General features: G+C 39.5%; 1 protein-coding gene across 1 annotated transcript in view; it reads left to right on the forward strand.

Moving 5' to 3' along the window:
* Positions 1-3,908: 3,908 nt before the first annotated feature.
* Positions 3,909-11,820, forward strand: part of plch2b (phospholipase C, eta 2b) — an 18,593-nt gene continuing 10,681 nt past the window's right edge. The window contains exons 1-4 of the mRNA XM_007550217.2: positions 3,909-4,716; positions 8,486-8,632; positions 9,971-10,214; positions 10,307-10,436. Coding sequence (XP_007550279.1) covers positions 4,380-4,716; positions 8,486-8,632; positions 9,971-10,214; positions 10,307-10,436 — 858 coding nt within the window. The 5' untranslated portion in view covers positions 3,909-4,379. The remainder of the gene's footprint in view (positions 4,717-8,485; positions 8,633-9,970; positions 10,215-10,306; positions 10,437-11,820) is intronic.

Here is an 11,820-nt window from a genome sequence, read left to right on the forward strand (position 1 = left end):
AAAAAAAAATCACTACATGAACTGGAAAGAAGCATGAGCATGTAACAGAGTGAAGCTACGAGAGACTTGTTTGGCGACAAACACACACCGTTTCAGCGAGCCGTCCTCCTGGCGCTGCCCCAGAGTTTTGGTTTCGGTATAAGCTATTCTGAGAAACACAGCAACACAACACTACTTGAATATGAAGGGAAGGAACCGGCTGCCACTGGTGGAACGGGAGCGGGCGACGAGCGTCTTCGTGCCACTCCGAGGTGTCACTGCAGACCACTGGAAGCTTACCACTACTTACCTTTAGGCATCTGCTCCACTTCCAGGAAAAACGCATGGAGCATTTTAAGGAAAACTTCTCGCTCAGTTCCACCAGCAAGAGAAAAAACAACCGTATACGAACATATATAGCAGCTTATCTACCTTTTGTATTTGATATAAACCTGAAGTATTGGCGGTTCTTCGGTGGGCGGCCTTCGTGCTCACCATTGTTTAGCTCCTAGGTATTTTATGTAAGTACTAGTTTTTGTTGCTCGTTGTGGTTTTGTTTTGTTTTTCACTCCCAAAGCCATGCAGAGGATTTTTTTTGGTTTTGTTTTGCCCACTTTAGTTTACAAAAGTAAAAAAAAAAAAACACACACACACACTCCTTTAAAGAATAGAAAGTCCTAAACAGCTGTTAATGTTATAAAATGGTACTTCTGACTTTTTAAGTAATTTATAATCTACAATAATTCGCTGCCTATTGAGAGAAAGCTACCTTTTTTTTTGGTTTCTTTTCTTTTTGGTCTCCGGTTTTAGGGCTCTTAAATCAACAGTGGCTGTTTGTATGAAAAACATTTTTACATATATACGAAATATGGATATCTATTTTTTTACTTTGAGAAAAGTAATTGCACTTTTTAAAGACAGAACCTAGCATTGTACTCCCTGTTACATTTTTAGAATCAGAAAGTAACACGAGCTTAAATTCACTTTTCCCTCAATATACCGTCTGATGTAAATACAGTATTGTAAATAAGATGTTTGTTGGTATGGTATGTTTGCTTGCCCCAGACATGAGTTGATTATGCATATTATTTTTCGTTCTTACTTGAAACCAAAAAGACAGAGAGACTCTATTTGAATTTGCAGAACTGTAATTTGATTGTTGCCGCAGTCACAGTGCATATACCAAGCTGGGTAGATTTATCGATTTAAACTACTAGTAGTTGTGAGTTTCTCTCTCCAAAAGAACTTTAAAACCTTTCACTTGATGTTATAGATTAATTATTTGATGAATTATAGAGTATATAGTTCACCTCTGACCAAAAACTCACAAATATATGATATACTTCTCAGCACTTCCAGCTCCGTCACAGGTTAACTCGGACCTTCTGATGGTTTTTGAACCTTTTTGGTGCTCTCATGTGTAATAGACAGGAAACACTTTCATGTCTTATCATTACGATACCCTCGCTCAGTATTTGTTGGGTACAGTATAATAGCGGTATCCGTGTTAATTTGCTGAAGCTCCTGTACTTTTCTGGGGTCTGGAAGTGGGTTTTCACTGGCCTCTTGTTTCAGTGTTTTCCTTTTCCTTTCAGAAAACTTGTATAATACCCATTAAAATTTAAACCAGTTCTACTCAGTTCAGTTTGTTGTGCTTGTTTGTTTGTTTTCTTTAAAATCCAAACTGATTTTGGTACAGTTAAACTTTTTGTCCTTTATTCTTTATACAATAAATCAAATTTAGTAAGATTCAATAGAGCACATCTGTAAAATATTTGATTCTTGTCACAAATTATTACTTGGATATAAGTTCAAAAACCTCCCCACAGCATGATGCTACCACCACCATGTTTGCATTATGAGAACGGTGTATTCAGGGGACATGCACTTTGATTTCCACTATTGTTGGGTTGTGAATGACGTAGTAATGACGTCACGCAACGCAGATGAGGGTCAGGAAGTAAATGCAGCCCGTTTACTTCTGTTGATCCAGCCTCAAAATGCCTAAAATCTGTGTCGTATACGGTTGTTCCAACCGTTCTAATAGAGAAAGATAAACGTATTTTCGTTTTTTGAAGGTAGCTGGTAATAAAAGAGTTAATTAAAAAAAAAAAACTTACCGAAAAAAGACAAGGATAGTGGATCAATAATCCACAGCTAGAAACAGGAGGTGCGGAAACTAACAATGCCGGAGTTTGTAGCGACCACTTTCTAACAGGTAAGGATCGCATCGTTTAAATTGTATTTTCAGATATTTTATTGGACAGTTACTAAGTAATAAGTATAGTAATTATAAAGATAAGCGTTTATAATGCAAGTCACAGTGAGCTGCGACTATTTTCTCACTGTCTCTGACCACAAACATTTTTTAGTTTGCTGCGGATGGTTGCCCTACATTGTAAAAATGCAGTATGACTCAACATTAACACACAACTCCAGCATGAATTTGGGTTTACAAAATCTAAATAAATCATTTACAAATAGATCCAAGCTCATAGAAATAGCATTAGTTAGCTTGTTGTTAGCGTTAGCGATCGTAGACTAGTTAACTCACTACTCACCCGGCAGAAACAAGTCGACAGCCAATTAATGCTTCTTTTGATCCTAATTGATTGACCCACCTGAAACAAAATATTTGTATGTTTCCAGGCTTTTGAAAGCTTTCTTCCGACTCGTTGTATAACATGAGGGCTGCAGCACCAGATAGTTTGTTACGTCAATCGCCTCGACGCCGGATAAATCCTCAAGATTATATGACAAGTCTTTTTTTCCTACACAATAAGGATCATATGCTAAATATACGCATATATTTTCGACATACCTCATCTGTTCCACCCCTTTTAGGGCCTTAGCGTACTGGCTGTGATCTGTTTGGAACCGGAGAAATCCACTTCCGGATCCCATTTGAATTTCACGCGTCATCCGGGTCACGTGTCTGAAACCCATCAAAACGTTAGTTTTGATCATTTGTGACCAGATCACATTTTCAGATGATGAATTGAACATTGTTCAGAAAGTTATAGGTTAAAGCTCCAACTAGCTATGAATTATGTGTCCATAATATTTTGTCCGGTGTACAGGAAGATAATTACTAGGTAGTAATGCTACTGTTTCACAAAGCATATAATGCAGCTCTGAAAACAATCAAGAGACCACTGCACTGAACCCCTTTGAAAACCTGTTATTATTCCACCAAATATTGATTTCCAAACTTTTCCTGAGTGAAAACATTATTATTATTGAATGAATAAAACATACGGATAAAAAGTAAAATCAGATAAACTGATCATTTAAAGTGCTCTCTTTTTTCCAGAGCTGTCTATTCATGAGTCACTTTTCACCATCAAGCTAACAGAAGTTTCTAAAGTTTCAAAACCACAAAAAATGTTCCGTATAACATTCCAATAGTTTTAAATCACTTCAAGAAGATGGAGGAGAAAGTGCTGTGTGTGACTAGAGTTTTCTCCTACACACTGCCAGCCAGCTGGCTGAAGAAAACTGCAATGCTTTTTGTTTTTCACTTCAAATCTAAATTTGAATGTTTGTAAAAACAGACAGTTGTGGTGTGAAAAGTTCCACTTGTATTTCTTTTCCCTTTGAGTTAATAATGTTTTGAAAATAGAGTTAGCAAGCTACAAGAGGTGATTCTGTAAAGCAGATGACTGAACAAATTAGCTGGTCTTCTCAATATAAAAACCAAAATAAATGATAATTATCTGCATAATAAGGAGTAAAACTACTACAAATTTTGTATGTTTATTCTGTATTTTGCTTGAGTTTATGTTTTAAATGTGAATAAAAACATTCAAACTCAATTTTTGCTCCTTTATTTTAAGTGAAATAGTTAGATAATGTTATATTTTATAGTTTACATTTTGTTGTTTGAGAGACATTTAAATAATAGAGCTGCACATCATCCTGTTGCCTCTAGAGGGAAATCCTAACTCACAGTTTAGGAGAAAACACTTCCACCTTGTTTACACCACCTACCAAACCCTAAATCTCAAGTCTTTGTTTTGCATTTTATTATCTTCAGGTTTTTAAATCTGAAGATTTCTAAGCTGTACATTGAGCATGTGAAGCCCTCCGGTCCCAGTCTCCCTCCTCAGGAGCTTACTGGCTTCACAGAAAATCCCTCTATCAAGACCAGGCTGAAGCCTCACTGCAGGATTACAGCTTGAGGAAGATTTAGAGACTCAAACAAGTTGCACACTTCCTCACTGAGAGCACTCTGCAGGCGGCAAAAGTGAATAAAAGGAGGAACCTGTGGACGAAGCACCGGATCCTGACTGAATGATCTGCTCATGTGGGGAGACTGATGGAAACTGGAGGACCTGCTGCCACGGTGCGACTAAAGCTGTCTGTTGGAGGCAGGAGGAAGGCATGTCCATGTTTTGCGAATGGGACATGTGAGCCGGAACCAAATGTATAGTTCAGAGATGAACCACAGGCCTTCAGCGATGGCTCCGCCGTCTCTGGGCCAGAGCCCGCCGCCATCCTCCCGGACGACCCCGAAGAAGACTACTTTCCAGGCTCTGGGATCATCCGGGATGTTCTCCCCGTCACGGGCCAAACGGGAAGCCAAGCGGACCTCCAGCCCCGTCAACTCGCCCACCCACTCCATCATGAGCTCGCCCAAACTTTGGCAGAAAGCGTCCGTCTCCAGACTGGCTGAGGAGTTCTTCTGGATCGGCGGCAGTGTGGTTGCACAACCCAAATGGAGGCTGGGTCAAATAGGTAAGCCTCCACTAACCTTTTGGGAACAATTCATCCTCCAGATATATTCTGGATATGTGCTTTTAGGTGACCTTTAAGGGTTGTCAGTTGCACAAACAACAGAGAGGGAAGCGGAGAAGCAGATAATGAGCATATGGACTGCAGACAATCCTTTAGGATTAGCCTGAATGATGTCCCAGGTTGCGTCACATGTATCTTCAGATTACAAACAAAGGTTACCTGCTCACGGTGCACAAAAACAATGACCTGACCATCACCTGAACTCACCACGAGAAAATGCTGCTGCAAAAATGTTGCATGTTGCAGAGACATAGAGAGAGAAAAAGGCAAGAGTATTAATTTATAACCCAGTTTTTGTCCAAGAGAAGTGGGTAGACTGTGTGAGATTATCAACCATTTAGCATAATTAGCTTAGCTACAGACTGCTGTTTGCCTCCTTTTCACTAGCATTTAATGAATTAAGGAAAAAAATTACCAACATATTCATATATTTAACTGTGTCCCCTGTGCCTTTTACCACTTAACAGATGAGTTAAGTGGTAACTAACAGATGAGTAGTAACTTAACTCATCTGTTAAGTTACCACGGGTCAGGAGAGGACGTCCTGACCTGCCCTCTCCTAAGTGAAATTAAAGCTGCAGTATGTCACTTTTATAAAAAAAAAAATTTTCACATTTTTTTAGAACTGTCATTATGTTGTGACAGTGTGGTATGAGAGGTAATCTGCGAAAACTCTATTTCCTCTGCCTTCTTCCAGTGCTAGAAACAACCAGTCAGTGGCAGGAGAGTTTTAGTGCTGTCAATCACAATCTCATGTGGTGCTGCTCATCCTTCCATGCTGCAGATCTTCTATCAGTCTGTTGTTGAGAGCGTCATCTGTTGCGGCAGCAGCATCAGAGCCAGGGACCTAAAATCACTCAACACCCTGATAAAGAAGGTTGGTTTTGTTCTGGGGACGACTATGGAACCTCTGGAGATGATCATGTAGAGAAGGATTAGGGACAATCCTGACACCCTTGTCCCTTGGTTGGGTCGGGAGGGGTGCTGGTGCCCATCTCCAGCTAACGTTCTGGGCAGGAGGCGGGGCTCACCCTGGACAGGTCGCCAGTCTGTTGCAGGGCAACACAGAGACAGACAGGACACACAACCGTGCACACACACACACACACACCTAGGGACAATTTAGAGAAACCAATTGACAATTTAGAGAAACCAATTAACCTAACAGTTATGTTTTTGGACTGTGGGAGGACGCCGGAGTACCCGGAGAGAGCCCACCATGCACAGGGAGAACATACAAACTCCATGCAGAAAGACCCGGGCCAGGAATCGAACCCAGAACCTTCTTGCTGCAAGGCAACAGCTCTACCAACTGCACCACTATGTACCCCCCCACCCCCTTTTTGAAATTGAATTAATTAAATTAAATGTAATTAAATTTAAAGCTAAGCGCTCAATGTTTGGCTAGATGTTCCAAACAAATAAGTCCACAAACAAAATATAGAAAAATGAAAAACTTGAAAATACCCCCACAGTAAATAAGATCCCACCGAAAGAACAAGAAATACAAACCTAACAAACCTGAAAACATAAACAAAAGTGGTTCCCATATATTTTCGTTTTCTTCAAGAGAAGATTCAGTTTCTGTCTCAGTCACGACAATCCCTGTGGTTTCTGAGGAAACGTTCTCTTGGACAGCGCTCACTTCGTGGGTCCAGTCTTCTAGTCCCGCAGAGCTCCCCCAGCCGGGGAAGTTTCAAATAGATATGAATCAAAGATATCATACTTGGACACAGTACTCTTGTCTTGAGAGCTACTTGTCTCTGAATCTTTACCAGGAAATAAACCGTCACACACCTTCTTCATTCCAGTAGTTACCAAATATCCTACGCCAAAACTTAGGGGGAAAACTCCCTAACTACTATCCCTGCCATAGTAAAAATTCTTGTAAGAGTGTTGAAGAACTGCTTGGATGTTTTGAAATACAAGTATTCATAACCTCAGAAGTTCTTTGATCTATTTATGTCACAGATGAGGTCATAGCTACAATGAGGTCACTGTAGTTCTGAGGCAATGTCTTGCTTCTGCTTGTTGCTATGGAAGCGATCAGATAAGTTATGCATAACCCAAACTATTAACCCTTTGCAACAGCGTCACTAAATCATTCTAGGCAGGAGTGAGGGACGGGAGTATTGAACAGAGCGACGAATAGTTTTTCAAAGTATATATATATATATATATATATATGTATATATATATATAAGATCCCACCATTGTATATATTACCAATATATTCTTTGTACCTTTTACCACACTGTCAGGCAGCAGCAGCAGCAGCTCTAACCCACATCCCTCCTGACCCGTCCTCTCCTGAGTGAAATTAAAGCTGCAGTATGTCACTTTTATATATTTTTTTTCCACATATTTGTTAAAACTGTCATTATGTTGTGACAGTGTGGTATGAGAGGTAATCTGTGAAAAATCTTTTTTCTCTGCTTTCTCCCAGTGCAAGAAGCAACCAGTCAGTGTCAGGAGAGTTTTAGTGCTGTCAATCACAATTTCATGTGATGCTGCTCATCCATCCTCCCCCTTGTTTAGTGCTGTTCTGCAGCTAGCTCAGCACAGAGCTGTGCAGATTCAAACTGTGAACGTTCAGTTTAGTTAGCATAGCAGCAGATAAACGGTTTCTTGTAATAATAAGTTGTTTCTCCACCATTAGCACATTTAACAGTGAGTGAATGAGGCTAATTGCCAGCGCTAAGACCCTCCTCCTGGTTCTGATTGGTTGTTTTGATCAGAACGTTGCATTACTTTAACCAGTAATAGTAATTCAGGAAGGAGATGGAGAAGATTGATTGTTTTCACAGATTATCTGTCTCATATCATAACAAACTGCTATGACATCATGACAGATTTAACAAATATGGAGAAAATATATTTTTATTAAAGTTATGTACTGCAGCTTGAATAAAATGCAACTACATAGCATTTTTGAGAAGTCTGGATAGCTTTATGTGGAGTTGCATGTTGCTTTTGACTTGCTTGTGAGGAGAGACATTTCAGTATCTAAAACTAATAGGAAAAATTTAAGCAACCTACTTACTTAAATTGTTAAATTTATGAGCAGTAAATATTGTGCTAATTATCAGTATTGAACCAAAGAAAGCAAGGCAGATGCAGGGCTTTAAAATTGTGACGCTTTTTATGTGTCAAATAGACTCAAAAATTGTAACAGCAGCTGCGCAGGGGGCCCAAACAAATTTCTTGTCAGGGGGCCCACAGTTCCTGGCAGCGCCCCTGCATCTACAATACATATGTATGCTGTATAAATTTATGTGATAGGTTTACTTGAATCAGCAGATTGTTTTAGGAAAATATTTAGAGAAATGATAATCAAAAATGACATATTTGGTGTTAAAGGGTTAAATCTAGTCAGACGATATAAACTTTAATCTGCTTATGTTGTTATTTTATCAATAATATAAGCAGCTTCCTAAAAGCATTCGACACAGACAATGCTTGGATTATTTACTAAATGCATTTAATGGATATAAACACAAAATTATGTAATAATGTAAATAAAACAAATTACACCAAGTATCAGTTTTAACAGAGGTGGGTTTTTACACTTTTTGCAGTCATATTTAAACACAACACCTGAATCTAGCTTTAATTTTGTCATTATTCTGTCAGTGCATCACATTTATTTTCCATGCTTTTCTCTCTGAGGGACAGAAAATGACCCTTTTTACCATCTTTGCCCGTGCAGTGGAGCGATGCATGTGCACCATGCAGACCGGCACCCAGATGACCAAACTGAAGGGGAAGAAGAAAGGGCTGGTCCGATTCTTCTTCCTGGACGAGCACAAGTCCTGCATCCGGTGGCGGCCTTCCAAAAAGCACGATAAGGCCAAAAGTGAGAGTTCAAAGTCATTTTTATTTCACCAAAACACCAAACAAAGCTGAACTAGAAATGCTGTTGACTATGAAAGCAAGGCTTCAGAAAAATGAAAATATAATGTAAATGTTTGGAGAAGTGGAAAGTCAGGTTGTTCCAAAAAGACGAGTTTAGTCCCTTTTTTCTCTGAAATTAACAAAAATGTTAATCATTGTTGACTTTTTATACATGCATGATGACACAAAGACAAATTTGGATGTTATCAGCAAATTAAGAAAACATATATTTTTAGCTGTGATCAAATCTGCTAAACGTGACGAAACTTTTCAAATAAACCTGTTCCATTGTAATGATCTCACCTCAGACTGAGGTGAAAACACAAAATTAACCCGAAGTGCAGAGCCAGGATTATGAAGGAGCGGCTTCAGGAACAGTGACCAGATTTAAATCCAAAAGAACAGACTGTATCTGGAAAGGCCTGAAAATGCCTGTCTGCTAATACCGACCCATGCAGCTCTGTGGAGCAGGAGAGGATCTGCAATGTCAGAAAATACCAAAATAGATTCATCAAGCCTGCAGAGATGTAACCTCAAACACCTGAAGCTGCTGTGGCAAAGGCGTTTCAACAAAACACCAAACCAAGGCTGTGAAGATTTGGGTAGCTGATACACTTGAAGGCATATGTAAGCTAAGCGGCTGCTTAGGTCCCCCACACCACCAGAGGGCCCCCAAGAGCACCAAGCTAGCATGATAATATATGCACTTAAATAACATTGAATAATACAAACTAAATGCTATTACACATGGAAAAATGATTTATATATTATTTTATAGTTGTTACACAAATAATAACTTGAATTTTCCTGCTGTTGACTGCCACCACTATTGGGGAAATATAAGCTATCAAATTTGTTAACTTGTTTAATTTAAATTTGTTTATCAGCTGATGTAACTTTCAAATAGTTAAAAAAATGGCAGGCTTAAATTCAGCTCTGCATTTCAGAATTCAGATATTATTTTTTTAGTTTGCTACTAACGTCGATTTGAAGCATTTCCAGCGTTTGACGCGTCAGGGGATCCAACGCGTCCAATAAATAGGCCTGCAACAGAAAACAAAGGCTTATGTGCCCTCAATGTTGTATATTTTGTATATATGCACACAAAATGTCTTAAAACGTATTTTCATTTTTCGTTATGACAACTGTCCCCAAACTGATTTTAGAATAAGACTGAATTATAAACAAAAATGTGAAAAAAGTCAAGGGACGTGAGTTCTTTCAGATTTCTCTGTTCCTCTGTTTTCTGCTGACTTTGTGAAATCGGTCTGAAAACCTGAATGTTTTTTTTCTGCCCCAGTATCCATCGATTCCATCCATGAGGTCTGTGAGGGGAAGAAATCTGAGATCTTCCGGCGTTACGCAGAAAACCGTTTCGACCCAAACTGTTGCTTCAGTATTTACTACGGGGATCGAGTCAAGTCCCTGGACCTGGTCTCCAACAATGCAGAGGAGGTGCGCACCTGGATCCAGGGGCTCAAGTACCTGATGGCCGGGATCAGCGATGAAGACAGTCTGGCCCGCAGACAGCGCACCCGGGATCAATATCCTTTATCCACTCCTTCATGCCAACAGTGCAGTGATTAACAGCTTAGATCCTGTTGTGTTTTCTGATTGAGCCTTAACTGCGTTGCACATGGCTGCAGCAGACCTTCTCTGAGGCTGACAAAAATGGAGACGGTACCTTGAGCATTGGGGAAGTTCACCAGCTGCTCCACAAGCTTAATGTCAATCTACCCAAGCAGAAAGTCAAGGACATGTTTCAAGTGAGAACATTTACACCGCTTTCTTAATACATAGAAACACAGCTAGAGATGTTTATTTACGCTCATATTTAAAAATAATATTTGAAAATTTGATTGTTCTGCAGCAGCCAGATGTTAAAAACTATGAGCTAGCATGTAGGCTAACGGTGGTGGCTTGCAAAAGTAGTCATATCTTTCCGCTTTGTGCCGTGTTCAAACTTCCATTTGTTCTTTTTTTTTGCTGGATATTATGTCACGGATCAACACAAAATTTGTAGAACGTAATTGTTAAGCAGAATAAAAAGGATGGATTGTTTTTGACATTTCACACAGATTTAGCTTGCTAATATTTGCTAGCAAAAAACGATCTGAATGATCGTTATTGCTAACAAAATAACTATCTGTTGTTAGCAAAAGATTGTAAACCCAACTTCAGATCCTTATTTATCTTATTTCCTATAAAGTTTGGAAGATTTGAGTTTATAGTATGTATAATAAAATAACTGACATCGAATTAATGATTTAGCCGAAATTAGCCATTAGTTTAGCGGTTCTCAACGTGGGCGGTACCGCCCCGCCCCCCGGGGGGCGTTCAGAGGACAGCAGGGGGCGCTGGCGGAATTTTTTACAAAAGGGGGGCGTGGGATGCCTTCGGGGGCGTTTGGTCGAAGGTAAACTTTACACATTAAATGCACAACAATACCAGTTTAGACTTTGAGCAACTTGGTAAAACTGTATTGTATAATATTAAATCATGCTTGGCTGCAACTGTATCGATGGCAGCTCTTCTTCTTCTCTTCAGTGTTTGTAGCTTCTTGGCGCAGCTCCGCTCCTGCTACTAGTAGCTTCACCGAATCAGTTCAGCGTTACACCGGCTGATGACGGTGCTGTGATTCACTTTGTCTGGTATTTTTGTACAGATGTTTCGACAGTTCTGTGATCATGTCAAAGCAGCAACTTATATTAAAAAGTGTTTTATTTCCGTTTGAAAGCTGCCCGCTTCCATGGAAGGACAACAGAAAATCGCTCTTATAAACATGTAATTACTAAAATCATGATACCCTGACTTTGCATCCCTCTGAAAAAATGAACCCATTTAAATAAAGAAATCCCTCCATAGTGATACCACGATAGCGTTCATTTTATAGCGTTAACACCGGTGCTGTAAGTGGTCCGGTATGAAACGGGTGTGATATAACAACGGTACCACAACACTTTTAAATTCCAATAATCAGAATACCGAAAAATGTTTCAGTTGTTTTAAAAGGTTTATGTCAGTCTGCCTTTTCCCCATCGATACCTTCCCAAACGCTGCACACCATGCGGTGTTAAAAAAAACAAACAAAAAAACGACGCGCACATTGCGCAAAACTCTGAAACAGGAGAAGCGGGACATAAAACGGAG

Source organism: Poecilia formosa, unplaced genomic scaffold, assembly GCF_000485575.1.
Source record: "Poecilia formosa unplaced genomic scaffold, Poecilia_formosa-5.1.2 Scaffold2, whole genome shotgun sequence".
NCBI classification, from domain to species: domain Eukaryota; kingdom Metazoa; phylum Chordata; class Actinopteri; order Cyprinodontiformes; family Poeciliidae; genus Poecilia; species Poecilia formosa.